General features: G+C 37.8%; 1 protein-coding gene across 1 annotated transcript; it reads right to left on the bottom strand.

Moving 5' to 3' along the window:
* Positions 1 to 14,720: 14,720 nt before the first annotated feature.
* On the bottom strand, positions 14,721 to 16,093 carry LOC125670325 (uncharacterized). Its single transcript, XM_048905419.2, has 3 exons — positions 15,717 to 16,093; positions 15,047 to 15,206; positions 14,721 to 14,904 (listed from the first exon to the last, which is right to left on the bottom strand). Exons 1-3 carry the CDS (start codon positions 15,933 to 15,935, stop codon positions 14,834 to 14,836), a joined length of 450 nt encoding a protein of 149 aa, XP_048761376.2. The 5' UTR covers positions 15,936 to 16,093; the 3' UTR covers positions 14,721 to 14,833.
* Positions 16,094 to 21,170: the final 5,077 nt, after the last annotated feature.

Below are 21,170 nucleotides of genomic sequence, written 5' to 3'. Positions count from 1 at the left end.
TACAAAATAGATAGTTGGGCAAACACGGACCCCTGGACACACCAGAGGTGGGATCAGGTGCCTAGGAGGAGTAAGCATCTCCTCTCGACCGGTCACACCCGCCGTGAGCCCCATATCCTGATCAGGTAAACGGAGTTATCCGCAGTCAAAATCAGTGTGCCAAGAACGGCTTAACAATCGGTATGAAACACGTCAGACAGCATTTGACCCAATTCGAGGTTGTATTGACGAACTAGATCGTAATAACGACCATAGAATTTGCGAAATGCTTACTTCAATCGAGACTGTTGAAATCCCTGTACCATCAACTTGTTTGTCAGTAGCTTACCCCGATTTAAAAACTGATTATACCCAGAACAAGCTCTTGCATTTCGAATCAGTTGAGATATATAAACACCATATGCAGGTGATAATGGAATATTGCTACATAAATGTGGGAAGTTGACGATGGAGAAGCTGAAATCATCCCGTTTGTCATACAGTTGAGTTGTTAGTTTGCCGTTAATGTCTACTTTCAATAAAATATCTAAGTATGAAGCAGAAGTGGACGACTCTGTGGTGTCCTTTATTTCGAGCTCACAGGGATATATCAAATCGACATATGAATGAAAGCTATCATTGTTAATAGACAAAACGTCATCGATATATCTAAAAGTCTACCGGTAGATGAGAGTATGTGAATCGGACACTTGGCTTGCGAAGATGGGTAGTCTGTATGTTGTCAATTTTTCCTACTACAAACATTCCTTCTACTATCAGTAGTTGCAAAAGTGCTAAACAGAATCATTCTAACAAGACTCTTGAAGGCCATAGACGAGAAGCTCAGAGACCAACAAGCAGGCTTCAGAAAAGATCGATTATGCACGGACCAAATAGCAACACTGAGAATAATCATTGAACAATCTCTAGAATGGAACACCTCCCTATTTCTCAACTTTGTAGACTTCGAGAAAGATTTTGACAGTTTAGATAGAGAAGTTTTATGGAATCGAATGGCACACTATGGAATACCACAAAAGTTCATTAACATCATCAGGAACTCCTATAACAACATGAAATGTAGAGTTATACATGAAGGTCAACTTACAGAAAGTTTTGATAAGCAAGGTTGTTTGCTATCTCCTTTTCTCTTCCTCCTGGCAATTGACTTGATCATGAGAGAAACAACTGAAGGGAAAAGAAATGGAATTCAATGGACAATGTGGCAACAACTGGATGACCTGGATTTTGCTGATGACATTTCCGTCATCTCCAGTACCCAACAACAAATGCAAGACAAAACATCTCTCCTAGCAGCAACATCAGTTAAACTAGGATTGAAAGCAAGACAAAAATTATGAAAATTAATGCCAAGAGTAAACAGCCTATTAAAATAAGGGATACCATCCTGGAAGAAGTTGAGGAGTTTACTTACCTAGGAAGCATTGTGAGTGTGAATGGAGGTACTGATGCTGATGTTAAGACCAGAATAAACAAGGCTAGGGTCATCTTCAACATTCTGGGGAAAGTATGGAATGCAAAGAATATCTCGAGAAACACTAAAAGCAAGATTTTTAATTCAAATGTAAAGTCTATGCTTCTGTATGGGGCAGAAACACGGAGAACAACAAATGCCACGATTTCAAAAATTCAAAGATTCATCAATTACTGCCCGCGCAGAATAATGAACATCAGATGGTTTGACAAAGTGAGAAACGAGGATCTTTGGAAAAGAGCAAATCAAGCCCCCATAGATATCCAAATCAAAAAAAAAGCAAATGGTCATGGATTGGACACACACTGCGAAAACCACCAAGCAGCATCACAAAACAAGCCCTCAAATGGAACCCCCAAGGAAAAAGAAACAGAGGAAGACCAAGGAACAGCTGGCGCAGAGTTACGGAGGCAAAATTAAAAGAGCAAGGCTACACCTGGAACTCAGCAGAAAGACTAGCGCCAAACAGTCAGATGGAGGGAGTTCGTCAATGGCCTATGCTCCCTAGAGGAGCAAAGGCCTAAGTAAGTAAGTAAACATTCCTTCACCACAACCCTTTATGTCTCCTACACTTTCGTTTTTGAGTAAATTTTCAAACTTAGCAGTTTTCTCAACATCAATTTCTGATTTATTTTTCATTAGATTGTCCTTCTCAGTTACATTGACTTATGAGGAGTCTCTTTAATAAATTCTTGTTTTTCTGTAACACGAGGTCCTCTTGTTTCATCATTATTTATTACTGATTGGGGCCTACCCCCGCCCTCTGCCGACTTCCGCCCCCTGAATTCGACACTGGGAAGTTTCCCTGGTTTGAGGGTCGAAAGCGACCATTTGGAGATTGTTTTGGTAATCATTACGTTTGCCAAAGGCATTGCATCGGCATTATACTGCTGCCTATTAACCTGAAATTCACTTCTCTGAACCGAGGATGCACGTTGCTTGAGCGAGAAAAGTTGGGTCTCAAATCATGACCATCTTTTAGGAATGATATAGTCTCTTTTGTTAGTGATTGAAGATCTTAAGACCCTATTTTCTTGTTTGATGGAGGAAAGGAGATTAGTATCCATTTCTGGATGAACGGCATTGACAAGTTTTACCCTCTGTGCATGTTTGTGGGTTTCAAGTCGTATTGCCAATATCTCCACCTCATGGATGTCTTTGGGTCTACTTTCTCTCAAGCGAAGGCGCATATCCGGATCGGAAAGTGCGTCTATAAAGTGATCTACTGACAGAACATTTGTCAAGTTGGAATCGGCAGTAGGGTATGCTTGCCGAGTAAATTTCTTAATATACTAGCGGGAAAAAAGAAACTGCATTTTAAAATTTAGTATAATTTTTCTATATTTATTGTTTATATTTATAAAATCTAAACAATTGATAAAGGTGATGTTTTTGAACAATATCGGATAGTACCCGACTCGGATGCACGGACTTTTTCATGGTACCGCTAGTGAACACATGTTGTTTATTGAAGTGTTCGTACGCATGAGTTTTACTGACCAATACTGTTAGGAGTAAGAAGTGTAAAAGGTTTGTTTGGACACTATTCGTTAAGGACAGCACTTTAGTTTTGACAAAATTTACCCTTCTGTCATGCCACGACTCAGCGAAAACCAACGTAATCGTGCTGTTGGGATGTTTCAAGCTGGAATGGCACAACATATCGTAGCAATAAAATTTGTTCATTGTTAATTTTTTTTCATAATTCAAATAATGCAGTTTCTTTTTTCCGCTAATATATTATATTGTGTAATATATATATTCAGTATATGTACTTTTGATGGCATTGAAATTTTAGGAACACATCTTGTTTTATACTGTTACATATTAGAATTTAGATTCGATATTTTCAGAACAAGAATTTCTTTCTAGATTTTTAGCCCTTAGGACCAGTGATACTTTTAACTAGTACTCGGGTGACCGATAGGGTTGTTGGTCTCTTGTTGCTTAAACCCAGAAAACAGCATTTTGACTGTCTTAGTGTACGAACGACAACTCTTCGAATGAATTAAGTCTATTACTTGGACATTCTCGTTTCCGAGCATGCGTGTTTTATCTCCCTTTCATTTTAAGAATCCAAAAAAGCAGACTCAACAAGAAGTACTGTGAGCAATGCTCACCAAGAATACCCCCCGCTTACCCCAATCTCCCAAAGGGTGTTGGTAAGAGGTAAAACTTCAGTATTATGATCCAAAAGGTATCTAGGAACACAGCATCTCCATGCGATGGAATTTAAATGGAAACCATATTGCTACTTTGATGTCCAGTGCGTTTGACCTTTTGACCCCAAAATCGATAGGGAACATCTTCATCCCATGGGTAGTCCATATGTATGATATGGTGACTGTAGGTGGAAAGGATAACGCTTTAGAGCCCGGAAATCAAATTGCTACTTTGATGTCCAGTGCGCCTGACCTTTGACCCCAAAATCGATAGGGAACATCTTCATCCCATGGGTAGTCCATATGTATGATATGGTGACTGTAAGGGGAAAGGATAACGCTTTAGAGCCCGGAAATCATATTGCTACTTTGATGTCCAGTGCACCTGACCTTTGACCTCAAAATCGATAGGTAACATCTTCATCCCATGGGTAGTCCATATGTATGATATGGTGACTGTAGGTGGAAAGGATAACGCTTTAGAGCCCGGAAACCATATTGCTACTTCGACGTCCAGTGCGCCTGACCTTTGGACCCCAAAATTGATAGGGAACATCTTCATCCCATGGGTAGTCTATATGTATGATATGGTGACTGTAAGGGGAAAGGATAACGCTTTAGAGCCCGGAAATCATATTGCTACTTTGATGTCCAGTGCACCTGACCTTTGACCTCAAAATCGATAGGTAACATCTTCATCCCATGGGTAGTCCATATGTATGATATGGTGACCGTAGGTGGAAAGGATAACGCTTTAGAGCCCGGAAACCATAGTGCTGCTTCGATGTCCAGTGCGCCTGACCTTTGGACCCCAAAATTGATAGGGAACATCTTCATCCCATGGGTAGTCCATATGTATGATATGGTGACTGTAGGTGGAAAGGATAACGCTTTAGAGCCCGGAAACCATATTGCTACTTTGATGTCCAGTGCGCCTGACCTTTGACCTTTTGACCCAAAATCGATAGGGAACATTTTCATCCCATGGGTAGTCCATATGTATGATATGGTGACTGTAGGTGGAAAGGATAACGCTTTAGAGCCCGGAAATCATATTGCTACTTTGATGTCCAGTGCACCTTACCTTTGACCTTTTGACCCCAAAATCGATAGGGAACATCTTCATCCCATGGGTAGTCCATATGTATGATATGGTGACTGTAGGTGGAAAGGATAACGCTTTAGAGCCCGGAAACCATATTGCTACTTCGATGTCCAGTGCGCCTGACCTTTGACCTTTTGACCCCAAAATCGATAGGGAACATCTTCATCCCATGGGTAGTCCATATGTATGATATGGTGACTGTAGGTGGAAAGGATAACGCTTTAGAGCCCGGAAACCATATTGCTACTTCGATGTCCAGTGCGCTTGACCTTTGACCCCAAAATCGATAGGGAACATCTTCATCCCATGGGTAGTCCATATGTATTATATGGTGACGGTAGGTGGAAAGGATAATGCTTTAGAGCCCGGAAACCATTGCGTCTACAGACGGACGGACGGAGAGACAGACGGACAACCCGATTCCAGTATACCCCCCACGACTTGTTGCGGGAGGGGGGGGGTATAAAAATCATCGAAATACATGTAGATTAGATAGCTTAGTACAAAATCGAAGGTGAAATGTTACCAGATAAAAACAGATTAAAACATTGGTTTTTTTTCTTTCAGATCTTCATTGTCAGTCACCGACTAGATTGTCGCCATGTGGCACAGTTTTCATCATAATGTCGAGTGATATAATTATTCAGTTTCAAATAAGATTTTGAGCACTCGCTATTTTTTTTTTTTTTTTTTTTTTTAGAAATTGAATTAATTTGCTCTCTGACTTGCTGTATGCACAATTGTGTTGCGAAAGGTGCAGGAGTAAAGAAGTTTTCCAAAAGATTTAATGTTTTTTACTATTTGATCCGTATTGTTCCAGCCTTAGGAGTGTAGTTTTGACCTATAAACTAGATAGTTCACTTTTTCAATGACACGTTCATTCATTATAACTTGTTTGCTTGTCTCACGACCCATTCCAAACCTTTTCCCTCATGTAACATCACCAGATGTAGGTTAAACACCACAAATTTTGACCTATATGAAATCTTAATTTTGTCCGTCTCGCATGAACAATTGAACATGTTTAACTACACAGAGACTGCAGTGCCAACAAGTGGGGCATGGGGGATTATTTAAAAAAGAATTTTACGGGACAACTAGCGGCTAGTTAAACAATATAATGCTATCTTTGTTGTTTTATCGGATGACGAAGCTTCTTTTTAAGGTAGCACACATTGCACAAAAAATTCACAACCCGAGTTGGCGGGTCCTGCAATTTTTTCTGCAATGATTGCTACCTTCATGATCCGATACGACAAAGACATTTAATTGGTTATATTCATATTTGTATGCACTTTTTAAAAATATAAACTAGATTTTAAGTACTAAAATATCACAGCGTTGACCCATTCATTACTTGAACGGAGCAGCCAGTGCACCCTTTGACCAAGAAGACGTTCCATATTTGGTGATGATTACGCGGAGAGGTGGTTGGTCACCGTAGTAAAAACCCGGATCGAACTACACTGTAGGTTGCAACAAACATGTATTCATTGTCAAAGATGAAAGCAATGTCAATTTGAAAAGAAATGTTAAGAAACAAATTTCAGTGAATGTAAATATATATTGATGAACATTGACATAGCGAGCAAGATTCCTAAGTGCCTACCTAGGATGAGGCCTTTTAGCACACACACACATCGAGGCCTCTGCTGGTGGACTGTTAGTCCCCGAGGGTCTCTACAGCCCAGTAGCTAAGTACTTCGTTACTAGCTTGAAAATACGGATGTATATTTAATTGCTGTTATAAAATTTAGAATTAAGGATTATTTCCCTCATGCATACCTCTTATCCTTGGACGAATTTGGCTCCACTTGTTTGGCACGTTGTTTTTGGCTATATTTAGATCTAAAACTTCATAGTTATTTCGGATTTCAAACATTTCGGTTGAGCATCACTGAAGAGACATTATTTGTCGAAATGCGCATCTGGTGCATCAAAATTGGTACCGTATAAGTTTTACAATATATATATATATATATATATATATATATATATATATATATAAAATCAGAATGACACATTCCATAAAAACAATCAACAAAAAAATGATTGTTTTTTATGGAATGTGTCATTCTGATTTTCAATATTTATTTACAACTGTGCCGAATCAACTTCTAATATATATATATATATATATAGAGAGAGAGAGAGAGAGAGAGAGAGAGAGATGAAAGGTGAAGATAACGAACAGTGATCAATCTCATAACTCCTACAAGCAATACAAAATAGATAGTTGGGCAAACACGAACCCCTGGGCATATATATTAAAAATTTCATGTTAATGCATCTCGGCATCAAACACCCAAACTGAGTACACAATAATAATGAATTAAGGGAGAGAGAGGGAGAGGGGGTATGAGTTTCTAAAATCCTGGCTTAAAGAGGTTCGCTTTTATTAAAGTTTTGTAATATTGTCAAATTGGGGTGAAACTCATTTCTACAGTAAAGGAGAATTGTGAAATAGAAAAGAAAACCTGGGATCAACGTGCTTGTTATTGAGCTACATGTGTATATATAGTGTATTAAATTTGACCTTTTTGCACTTAAAATTAACTAACGATTTAAACACATCAACTCGATTTGTCTGATGATTCCAATACCACACAAGCATCATAAATCCACCATTAAATAAATACACAGCCAGGTCTTACATCAAATAAATACACAGCCAGGTCTTACATCAAATAAATACACAGCCAGGTCTTCTAGCAGTATATATATTAAAAATTTTGTGCTAGTGGATTGGAAATGAATAACGACCATTTTGCACTTATTATACGGATTGATTGATTGATTAAATATTGTTTAACGTCCCTCTCGAGAATATTTCACTCATATGGAGAGGTCACCACTGCCAGTGAAGGGCTGCAAAATGTAGGCCTATGCTTGGCGCTTATGGCCTTTGAGCAGGGAGGGATCTTTATCGTGTCACACCTGCTGTGACACGGGACCTCGGTTTTTGTGGCCTCATCCGAAGGACCGCCCCATTTAGTCGCTTTCTACGACAAGCAAGGGGGTACTGAGGGCTTATTCTAACCTGTATCTCCACGGGACTAAACAGAAAGATTTGAATATGAGAGTTCAAAATAATATAGTTAGTAAGTATTGTCATTTTTTGTTTTAATTGCGCATAAATCAGTCTTTAAATGCAAGGTGAAACTTGAGGAAGTCGGGATTATGGATAAATTTTAATTATTGACCTAAATGTTGAATTTTCATACAAAATTCCAATATACATTGATGATTTTTAGTGCTGGTGTTATGTTACCAAAAACAAAAAACAAGATGTGTTTGTGAAACAAAAATGCCCCCGATAATGGCCAATTCCAAAGATGGCCAAGGTCACAAGGGAAAATATCTTTGTACCAGTAGAAAGATCTTGTCAAAAGAATGGCTCATGTACAATATGAAAGCTCTAATATTTACCATTTAGAAGTTATGACCAATGTAAAAAAAAAATTAAAAGCAGGTCAAATGTCAAGGTCAAAAGGTTCAATACCAACGGAAAGGTCTTGTCACAAGGAATACTCATGTGAAATATCAAAGCTCTATCACTTATTGTTCAAAAGTTATTAGCAAGGTTAAAGTTTTCAAAAAGTAGGTCAAACTCCAAGGTCACAGGGTCAAACATGTTGGTACCCACGGAAAGGTCTTGTCATAAGAAATACTCATGTGAAATATCAAAGCTCTATCACTTACTGTTCAAAAGTTATTAGCAATGTTAAAGTTTCAGACAGAATGACAGACAGGACAAAAACAATATTCCCTTCGATCTCGGGGGCATAAAAAAACCCAAACAAGATTAATGAATTCACATTAGTTCAAAGTATCTACTACTTGTATCATAAATTACAACATTGATATACATACCCAGGGACATAATTATTGAAGATATGTTGCATAAAATAAAAACTGTAAAATCGCGCATATTTAGTGTTTTGGATTAAAATCCATTCGCCACAAGATGTAGTCCTTTCTAAATTGGAATCCATATACAAATAGTAAATATATAATACATTTGGACCAATAGAATAAGTATTAACTACAGTTATGGAATTCTGAGGAGCTAGCTTCCTCAATGAATGAGATTGCATTACTTCTTCACAAAAACATTTTCAAACTAGAGATTGTTTTTAAGGAAAATAAATGTCTCTCCAGCTGCCCAAATTGGAGGTGCTCCAAATAAAACATCCCCTTAATGTACAGCATGATGTGGAGAAAGCATGAGCAGGAACATCGACATTATGAACCCCGATAAGCCATATAGGAGTAGTGTTCACAAGCTATTTTACAATCTCCACCCCTCTTAGATCCACTAAACCTTTTAGGAAAATAATTGGATCCTCCTGTCCCGATAATATTACATCTATATAATGGCAAAGAAGCATTGTACAAAGTTTCAATTCTTTCCGATAATCCACATAGGAGAAGCGTTCGCAAGATTTTGTGACAGACAGACGGACGGACATAAAGTACAAAAACAATATGTCTCCCCCTGGAAGAGTGTAGACATAATTCTTATCCTGTGGGGATAGGAATAAGTCGTTCGAGTGAGACCACAAAAACCGAGGCCCCATGTCACTGCAAATGTGGCTCGATAAAGGTCCCTCCCTGCTCAAAAGCCATCAGCGCCGAGCATATGCCTAAAATTTGCAGCCCTTCACCGGCAATGGTGGCGTCTCCATATCAGTGAAACATTCTCGACTGTCCCAGTACACAACCAACCAACCAAATTCCTCTCCAAGACAATTAGACATCGCACAATCAAACAACATGTATGTAGTGTGATATTTAGCACAGAAGCCTTTACATAAGTCGTTAAAGTCAAGACTGTTCTATTGCCAAAGTGGGGATCTGGAACATTATGCAACAGTGAAAGTGAAAACCCAGAACATCAACCGAACTGATTATAGAAAGCAATACCGGAATGAGAAACTACTACACAAAATAAATTCATACAATTTGTAGCCCTCGGCCTCGGGCCAAGAACTGGGCTTAGTTGGCTTCCATCTTTGAGTGAAATAGATAAAAACCATGTCTGACGTTATTTTGTTTTTAAATTTGCTTTTCTTGGCGTATACTTCAAGAGACACTACAGCTCATTCTGCGCAAAAATCATGAAATGACAATTTCCTCAGGGCTTTCTCAATTTTTGTTGCATTGTTGAATGTATGAACTTTGCGAAAATAACACTTATCTAAAGTTAAAAATTCTTGTTTTAACATAAAAATTAATACTTTTTGATGGCCTATACAAAAAATATCGAGTCTCCTCCTTCGGTCTTCAGACGCATGCGCACAGACAGTAAACAAAGTAGCATGTCGTCCAGTGAGAGAAAGTGTAGTGGATAGATCCAGAATTTTGAAAGATTCTGTGTGAGAAAAGAGGTAAAAATAAAATGAGATAAAACTCATACGTGAAATAAAATTGACCTTGGGATCAGTATGACCGTTGGAAAACAAAGAGCTAGGAGAAACGATTGTAATTCAGTGGCGGATCTAGGATTTCCGAAGGGGGATGTGAAAGTCCAATATCAGCCAATGTAATCGGCCATTCTGGGTGCAAAGTTTGGAGTTTCACTCACAATTTGTGGGGAAAAAAGGGAAGGGGATCCTGGCCCCCTAAATCTGCCACTGGGACTAGCCGCGAAGACACTGCTTTAAAAGTAAGTGTTATTTTTATCTGAACACGACTCGTGTTAACTAGTTGTAAAACATCGGTCAATAGGAATATGGGAGGGTTTCTGTTGAAATAAATTTATAATGATTTATATAATTATTTACTTATTATAATGAGCAGGGAATAATTTTATACTTGAAAGGTGAGTGTGGAAGGGGAATTTAGATAATTTCTTACACAACACCTTCGCTGTCATTCAAAACCACGTGATGTAAATAACCATTCAAAAGTCCGAGTCAGCATGAAGAAACCTTTGAATTCCGGATGATCTTCAAAGCGCAGTTTAGAGCAAATTGATGCATTCAATTGTTCAAAATTGTCAGTATCGATATGATTTTTATCATTTTATTAATACATGTTTTTAAAAGCACTTTATTAAAATATGGAAAATGAGCTGTAATGTCTCTTTCAATAAATTTACCGAACACTTGTCGAAATTGTTAATGAAAGAGACCGCATTCATTTACTTCCAGTCCTATTTCATAGAACTTACCCCCGCTAAAAGTATATTTATGCACAATATAACTTACTGCTGACGACATGTAGATTCTATTCATAGTGACATTGTCATTGTAAGAACGTAACTGCCAGAGCAGACAGGTCAGAACCACTTCAATCACTATTGAGGGAAGAAGAATATCAAAAGGACAGATTTCACAACATAACCACCACATGCAATTGTTTTTATTCTTGATTGTTTAGCACATTCAATAGGAGTGTTAAAAAAAACCTTAAATCAGTGTCAATAAGTTAAAATACTCTTCGTATCGACAAAATTATGAATGCGTAAGAGAAAGTTCAGTACATACTGCAACGTGTTGTAAACATTGATACAGTGCCTCAACTTGGAAATCGTTACAAAAAATGCCGTAGGAACCAAACTGGATGAATAATTATTGTACTATATCATAATCACTTAGCCATAATCCTCCTTTCAGTTATTGTGCTTTCCAATCTATACTTGTGAATATTAACGCGGTTAATCACCAGATGTACAGTACTGTTATGTCCAACAATGATTACTCATGAACTTAAGTCTTTTTTAAAGAAATAAATGTTTTATATCTGAAATTCATTTGAAAACTACCGGTATCTACAACAAATCATATTGCGGCGTAGTTATTAGGACATCCACTTTGCAACTAAGTGTCCAAGGTTCAGTTCCTGATATTGACGGTCGCGTCAAACCCGTCGTTGACATAAGTAGCGACTGTTCTCTTCGCAAAGCGCCCGGCATTGCAAGAAAAAGTCCTAGGTCTAGGCTATGACCTTCAAACCAGCAGAAAGTACCACGATAGGCGTTGTAGTCTTTCCTTTGTATTTAAATGTTCGAACTTCAACTATATACTACGCGGGAGGTCTTAAAAAGTTTACAGCTAATAGGATAAAAACAAAGGAATGCCACTGACCTCGAAGTCTCCATGAATATATCAATCACGAAAACTGATCCGTTTATCATCAGCTCTGAGTGGATACTTGTTCTACAGAAGAGGTCTTCATTATCCCTTGTTTGTCGTAAGGGGCGACTAAATGGGGAGGTCCTTCGGATGAGACCGCAAAAACCGAGGTCCCATGCCACAGCAGGTGTGGTACGATAAAGATAACTCTCTCCTCAAAAGCCGTAAGCGCCGGGCATAGGCTTAAAATTTGCAACCCTTTACCGGCAATGGTGACGTATCCATAGGAGTAATTAATTCTTAATATACAGAATACAAAATAAAGATTTACGCAAACACGGACCACTGGACGTACCAGAAACAGAACCAGGTGGAGCAAGCATCTCCTATCGACTGGTCACACCAGGCCTGAGCCCTAGTCTTTATCAGGTAAACGGAGTAATCCGTAGTCAAAACCAGTGTGCCAAGAACGGCCTAACAATCGGTATAAAACACGTCGGACAGCATTTAACCTAAAGATAGGTTGTACCGGTGTTATAGAGCCAGACTTCCCCCAATAAGTCTGGCTCTAGAGTGAGCCTTCCCCCGGTAGTCTGGTTCTAGAGTGAGCCTTCCCCCAAGCAGACTTGCTTTAGAATAAACCTTACCCCCAGGGGGAAGACTCACTCTAGAGCCATAACACCCTCTTGAAGTCTCGCTCTAGAGGGACACCCCCGCTTTCATCCCCTCCTGCGCAAACTATGAAATAAATTTTAGTTTATCGGACAGGGAATTACCTACCTACCTACATATCTACCTACCTGAAGTTGTACAAGTTTAAAATCATAACCGATATTTGTACGCAGATTAGAAGAAACAAAAATTCGAAATTCCCTCATTTCATTTTTCAAACTTCTAAAACTAACCAAGGCATAGGTCAAAGTTCAAGGTATATGGGTCCAACAAAATGATTTATCAATTCCAATGTGTTTTATTCACCATTTTCTTCTCTTGAGTTTAGATAACGACTTAAGGAGGTATGCTACACCAGAGAAATTTGATATGGATGAAAAGTGTACGATGTGTACAATATTTTGAAATTGTAAACTTTCAAATTTACTTTATTTAGTTAAAAAAATGCAGTTTTAGTAGAAAGCAATCTGAGAAAAAATTAAAACCCATGCTAGACTTGAACACACGATCTACAGTTCAGCAGTCGACGTGCTTTCCCCCCTTTTATTGCAGTCGACGTGCTAACCTACTCAGCTAGGTGAGAATTCTTTAAATGATTAGACAAACATTGCTGATATTTATATTTTCGTCCATGTTTTAAAAGGAAGTCAGCCATTATGACGATGTAGAGTACCTCCTCAAGCAAAATCATTTAATGCCCTGCTGAAAAAGGTCTTGGTATCTAAACAATCATAGTGATAGCAGTTTACCAGGAATAAATGAAGGGGGAAGTCCTGCTATGGGGGAAGTCTGACTCTACAACTAGCGATAGAGTATGTCTTCCCACGGGAAGTCTGACTCTAGAGTGAGCCTTCCCCCAGGGGGAAGACTCACTCTAGAGCCAGGCTTCCGGGGGGGGGGGGGGGGGGGGGGTCTTACTCTACAACACCGGCAAACTATATCATTATATCGACCATAGAATGTGCGAAATGCTTACTTTAAACGAAACTGTTGAAACCCTTGTAACATCAACTTGTTTGTCATATGCCTGCCTCGATTTAAAAAACTGATCATATGCAAAACAAGCTCTTGATTGAGTCGGTTGCTAAGTATTGTTAAAAAACCCTGTTAATTTCCTTCAATGGAATTATTTGATAGGTGTAATTTTGAGTGGAGGTGAGGTTTTTCTGGTCATAGTGCATTAGATGAAGGTTATATGATTCATTTGGCATTGCAAGTATCGACTGTGTACACGTGAAATAACGAGGTGGTTACGGTATACAAGCCAATTTCAAGTAGAATAAAAGGTCATTTTTAAAATCGATTCTTGAATGTCTCGGGAAGTATTTGGACTACTTATATATAATTTATAAGACAGTTAGTGAGAGTTGTATTCAATTTAATTAAGTTTGTAATCGCCAAAAATGGCTACCTTGTAATAGGATTTACAAGCCTTTCTCTTTAATACAGGACAGTAATATTAAGACGTTTTCGGAGCCTGTGAGCAGGTGCAACAACTATGTAAAGAAAGAAATGGAGAAGACATATTCACTTTCACGTTCGATCTTCAAATCCATGATCTTATTGGCAAATATAACCTGCCATTATGTCGATTGCTGCCTGGCGTGTTTCAAACGTTTTAAAAGTTTACAGCTAATAGGGTATAAACAAAGTATTGCGACTGACCTCGCAGAGTCTTCATGAATGTTAATCACGAAAACTCCGTTTATCATCAGCTCTGTGCGGATACTTGTTCTACAGAAGAGGTCTTCATTATACCTTGTTTGTCGTAAGAGGCGACTAAATGGGGAGGTCCTTCCGATGAAACCACAAAAACCAAGGCCCCGTGTCACAGCAGTTGTGGCACGTTAAAGATCCCTCTCTGCTGAAGGGTCATGGGCACCGAGCAAATGCCAAAATTTTGCTGCCCTCCACAGGCTATGGTGACGTCTCCATATGATTGAAAAATTCTCGAGAATACAACCGACCGTTCATCTGGCTCACGGCGGGTGTGACCGGAAAAAAGGGGGATGCATGCTCCTAGGCACCTGATTCCACTTCTGGCATGTCCAGGGGTCCGTGTTTTGCCCTACTTTTAATTATGTATTCTTTGTGAGATTGTTCACTTTTAATGGAGAAGGAAAATCAAACCAAAACGGCGGCAAGACTTTTTACGGCCTTCAATCCACATCTTGTATACGTAAATTGTTAGGTTCGCGGAAGAGGTAAAATTAAAACAAACAATAACATTCTCACCAATAACAAAAATTTATTGAAAACAATATTTGTAGATAAAAGTGAAACAAAAATACAATGGACTTCTTGAAGATGAATCAGTCGTGGTGTTGACCTGTTTAAAATCTTAACACACCAGTAGACAATCTCCAACATATTCTGTGACACCGTTAACAGTTTCCTCCTCTTCATAATACCCTGTTAATGTACGTAAAATACATATGTGTGAAACATGTTTAAAAAATTTCGTCATCTGAATTACTTTTGATAGTGGGAATACAAACCAAAATAAAAATAAGGTGTTTAAGAAATTAAATCAACTTTGACAAGTTAAATGTACCTGGGTGACTGACTGCAGTCAGTTTTGCACAGTTGGTGTTAGTTTCGCTGCAGGGAGTCCATGTGCAGTTTGCATCTCCTAATTCGACTCCGTTCGATCGTCCATCGCCGTCAGTGTCCATATGACATATATTGCTCCAGGAATAGGAGAATGAAAAGTCCTAAATAATTTTACAAAAAATCAATATACATAAATCAGTACAATACTTGTTATATGAACCGCATGGTTATGTGTAGGTTAGTACAAATCGAAATGGGGTATTTCTACTAATTTGTTGATTTAAAAAAAAAAGTATAATAGTCTTGTCTTGGGAATGAGAGGAAATTATAGCTAATGCTACCAACGTCAAGATATATATATATATATATATATACCAGGAATCTAAATATGCATCGTATAATTTGAAAGTAATTCCAATAGATGGCCAGTCGAAATATCTGAAACTGGGTTCAAGTGCAACATGTTATTTTCATGCACGAGTGGACGTGTTTTCGGCAAAAAAAAAACCCTACATATATCCGTGCATAGAAATTCATATTATACAAAGTAACAGGAAGGTATGTTAATGTCGTGAATTAGGTGAAAGGTCAACAGACTGTCCCCAGAAGAAATTTAGAGGACAATCGTATTTTGAAGCAGTGTTGGTCAACCAGAGAAAATTATGACTTACTTGACCGAAGATGTTTCTGTCGAATGAGAAATATCCGCAAAACTCGTGTCCCACTTCCGTTATATTGTAATAATGGTAGTCATTAGTACCAGCACTACCAAACGTTTTACACACATACGGAACTTTGTCAACTGGTATGAGGTCCAAATAACTTTGATAACCCAACACGAAAAGAGGCACTGCCACCGTACAAAAGAGAAGAGACAGAAAGTGTTTCATTTTTAAAGATTGTAATAATTATGCCAGTTTTTTAAACAGAGCATCTGTTAAGAATTAATCCAGACGTCAATTAAAATAACATGTCTCCTCCCATTTTGCGGCGTGTTTATTGTGACGTGTTTAGTGAAATAGTCTTGGCAGAATGTGTTCTGACAAGTGAAACCGTGCATTACGTATTGTACCTTCACCTCAATTTCGCCAATCAGTTGCTTTCACTGGACGTCACGACATTAAAAATAGCTTTAAAGTAAGAATTTTCAAATGTCTAAACAAAAACACTTACCAGAGCTAGAGCTAGACACCCTTTTCATTTTACTAATTATATAACATGCTGTATTTTTCAATGCGCGCCCAGTAAATAGCAGTTGTTTTCATTTGTCTGTATAGAATGTAATATTAGTAGATTTCATCGTACGGGCAATGGATATCTTAACCTGGCTGTCACACCGACAAAAATGGATTGAGTTTTCGTTGCAAATGATATACTTATCATATGGAGGGGGTACCTAAGTCACACTTGAATTTTTTAAATGTATATTCTGAATTGCGCAATATAAGTAGCGTGCTATAATTTCACATACTTGTACTAATGTTATATGCAACACTAAATTGCATACATAATGTTATATGCAACAATTTACTAAATTGCATACATATAGTTTAAATCCCGTGGGGATCCGGGTTAGAATAGGTCCCCAGTACCCACTTGCTTGTCGTAAGAGGCTACTAAATGGGGCGGTCCTTCGGAGAAGACCGCCAAAACCGAGGTCCCGTGTCACAGCAGGTGTGGCACGATAAAAATCCCTCCCTGTTCAATGGCCTTAAGCGACGAGCATGGGCCTAAATTTTGCAGCCCTTCACCGGCAGTGGTGACATCTCCATGTGAGTGAAATATTCTTGAGAGGAACGTTAAACAATATTCAATCGCTCATATAGATTGACTTCACATGTACATATAGATTAATATATTTACAGTCGTATATGAATTGTTAGTACTTTGTTTATTAACATTATATATCTCATATTGTGAAACACGATTGTATGCCAACATGTTTGGTGAATCAATCAATATACAGTTCATTACTCACTGGGAACATACTATAATCATACGGAAAAGTACCAAATAAAAAGTAGCATTGTTTTGAATGTCATTAAAATGAGGAATGTTAACCAAAACAAAACCAAGGCATGTTTGAAAAACATATATATAAAACTCCACCAATTTGACCCCTCCCTCCGGTTAAATAAAACATGGTAAATAAAAATAACCATTTGAAAACGATTTATGACATTCACATTGCCTGTAAAGTTTGATAACTACATGTATTTAGTCCAAAGTCATCATCATCGATCTGGATATCTAGTTTGATGACTATCAGTTATTTGTTGGTTGGACTACATCATTATGTGTAATACAGACTTTAGTGTATACCCAATTTACTGCATCCGTAGGTCGGGACCTATATGACGCAACTGCAACCATATCTAAACATTAGACCTAAATTGAAAATTAATAGCGTTCGATTCCCCTTTGCGGGTTCTCTTTCCCTGTCTGTTTACTACAGAGTGATCACAAATTACTGATTTGCTAGGGGTGGTACCGTTCTATCGGAAAGTGCGTTAAATGAATAATAACTTATGGTTTACAGCTAATATCGATCTTGCTCGTAATTATCATAATTATGAATATTTGTAAGCTTGAGATAATTTTATTTGACTGCTCAAATTAATAAAAGGGCGATTTTCCACATTGAAAGATTATGCTGACGAAAATCACAGGTTTGTTTTAAAATTGTGTTCAAAATAAGATAATGTACATCGGTCTTGCAATAAAGAAACTGTCGTAACTAAGAAACCGTACACAATATATATATATATATATATATTTTTGCATATTTACCATCAAACTATTTCAACATATGAAGCCATTATTGATGTGATTAACAGGCAGTCAGGCGTACACATACTATTTTGATATATGAAGCCATTATTGATGTGATTAACAGGCAGTCTGGCGTACACATACTATTTTGATATGCAGCAAAACGTTCGATGCGTTATTATTTTTACTTCATTATCTGAAAAAGAATGGTAGAAAAAATTGTGCGATGTAGAAATTTGTTTGTGCCGTCTTTCTCTCACATGGAAACAAATATCTCGTTGTTAAATTAAAAATCAATCAAAACAGCCGTATTAATCACTTGCTACACCTAAACCACTCTGACGTAAGGGCGATGACTGGAAAGTTATTTCACAACACCTGTAGAAGAATACTACTAAAGAGATGCACTCATTTCTAAATCGTTGCGGTTTTGACAGACCTCATATTTACGGTCATTTAAAGTGTTATTCTTTTCTTTGTAAATAAATGGGATTGTGGAACGAGCATAACCTAGTTTAGTCCTCTCCATTCAACAAAGACAAAGATGGGATGTTTTACAATAATTTACTCATAAAGAAACCATGATTTAAAGAAGATTAAAATAATGATGAAGGATGGTTGGTCGGTTGTTTTACATGTACGTCCCGTCAAGAAAGGTTCACTCATATTGAAACGTCACACGCTGTAGGTGAATTACCAAATCTTTATACCTACAATGTATGTCTAGCGCCCAGGACCGTAGCAGTGTGGGTTCTTTAACGTAACATCGTGCCAACACCAGTCGCGACATCCGTTTTTAAGGACGTATCCGAAAGACCTGCGATTCTCGCTTTTAAATGCCGAGCGTTTGTAAAATACCTACTTAGGTTTGACGCAGTCATGGCAGTCTAACACTGACCTACCGCGACCGGTAAATAATGATTAACGAAAATATGTGAAATTTGGACAAACTCTTGGCTTAATCATAACCCTTCTTATAATGATCATTTAAGTATCAAACAGACTGAGGTGTACATTCTATGCAGTCACTATGTAAACATTCATTTTATTCAGCCTGAAAAAAATCAGTGTCTTATGCTTCAAATTATATTTAATGTTTACTTTTTAAATGGGAAACTCTATACGGAGACTCCTTGTTAAGTAACACGTGATCTGGCTTCCGTGAATTTTGGATCTGAAAAGTAAAAGAGGGCATCCTCTTGTGATACAAACCTTTTCACATGAAATTACTTAGCTAAGTTTTATTTGCTACATTTTTCTGCAAATGTTTTCTTTCCAAATGAGCCAGATACATTAACCTTTTCATGTTAAATATTCTCAAGTCACAGAAACTCGGAACAGACTTACGATATCATCCGCAAGAAAACTTATTACCACGTGTGACCCAGTGACATTTGACTTTCTGACATTATAAAACCCACCAATATATAAGTAGCATTCTTAAACCATGTAGGATCTTCAGGTGAAATTTCATTGCCAAGGCTCAAATAATACGCGAGGTGTAATAAACAGATACAGATCCCACCAAATATACATGTACATGTAGTATCCTCATGGGCCTTTGGTCCCGTCTCTGGTGTGTCCAGGGGTCCGTGTTTTCCATACTCTTAATTTTGTTTTCTTTACAGGAGTTATTATTAATTTTATATTCCTTGTGCGATTCGTTACTGTTCTTTATCTTCACATTTTCTACTTTCGCTGAAGCTGAGTAAAATATGATTTTTAGAGAAAAAGTTGATTTCTTTTATAAAACAACTATTCATATAAACGAAATCATCTGTGTTTTTAACTGTTATGTCCGCCGGATGTGTCGTTAAAGGGTGTCCCGTTTCAAGAATCACAACCCCCTTGGCACGCAAAAGGTCGTTTCCCTGATTTTCGAAGAGTAGGCTCACTGGGGGCCATCAGGGAAACTCAAACTCGTAACCAAACAATTTCAATTAGTTAATTGCCATAAAATGGCTGAAATATTTCCAAAACGGCGTAAAACCGCAATCAATCTATTGGACGACTCCGATCAGCTGAATTCCCATGAAATTTGTCCGTTTAAAAGGTACTTTTCAATAATAAAAACTTTAACAATTCCTTAGCTTCCGGGACTATGCGATCGTCGCAAACCACGGTTTTGCTCTGACCACTCCGGAGAGAATCGATGAGAAGCACGGGTGGTTAACCGACGATGGGACTACGCCCCTCCCGAGGTTTTGATTATCCAGTTATCTCTTCTCCCCTTTTAATGAATATAGATACTTCAGGAATTGATGTCTTTATAAAGTTAAGGTAGCTCATTACACTAAATTTTTATTAATGGCTCGTTAAAACACTTCTTATGAAGTATGATTTCACCATCAAAAGAGTTATACAAGCTCTCAATTATTTTATAGGAATCTTTTGTGATTTATCCCAGAATGATAAAAAGGGTAATTTGTTTGCAAAAAAAGATAAGAGTCCAGATTTTGCTGTGATTTGATGCATAATGGATATCTAAGAAAACATGCCTGAACGACCCAGATAGACGTTCTGAATTTTTTTTTACAAGGCGGATGCCTTTGGTATTCAACAGGCTCTGTACATTTATATAATAATAGATTATAAAAAACAGTTCTGATGACGGCAGCCTGAGGCCAAAACCGGTCAAGCAAAATAATTAGTATAAATGATGAAGACAAGTGTAAATTCTTATAATAGTTATATTAAGATTTATTTCTTTTACAAAATAAGTCCAATTATTATAGCAATGGTTAATGTTGCGTCTAAATTCCGCGCCTTAGATTAGGCACAGATAGACGTACTTATAAATCAATAGAATTGATGTGTATACATGTAACATGTCATTTCAAAATGTAAACATACATTTAGAACTATATCGCCAATTGTTTAGTCTCAACAACGGCTTTATTATGTTTATTTTGTTTTTCTACATCAGAATTCAAAACATTTATATTCTACTATTTCAACAATATGCAACCTCGACAAAAGTCGCATTTCCATTGACAAAGGGGGGGGGGGGGGCATCGAAGGGTAAACGCAAATTCGCAGGGAGGGCCAGATTCCCAGGCGTGAACAAAAGGTATCGGAGGGAAAAGAACACAGAGCCACCTCAAGAAACGGATCCTGGGACAAACAATGAATCGAAAACCGTGTCAGAACTGGAGAAAGTTGTCTCCTCAGTAGCGAAAAAAAACCTACCAGAAATCAACAAATATTCCTCAAAGCCTTAACGCATTGTCGTCTTAAGGGACATGTAGCAAAGTCTCATATAGTACAGAAAATACATAAGTATCAAATTTTTCTGATTCGGATTAAATAGTTTGTTTGGACACATTTTTTCCTCCATGTTCATCACTTCAGAA

The sequence above is a fragment of the Ostrea edulis genome, chromosome 4, assembly GCF_947568905.1.
Source record: "Ostrea edulis chromosome 4, xbOstEdul1.1, whole genome shotgun sequence".
NCBI classification, from domain to species: Eukaryota; Metazoa; Mollusca; class Bivalvia; order Ostreida; family Ostreidae; genus Ostrea; species Ostrea edulis.
This window is presented reverse-complemented; position numbering and strand designations above follow the sequence as displayed.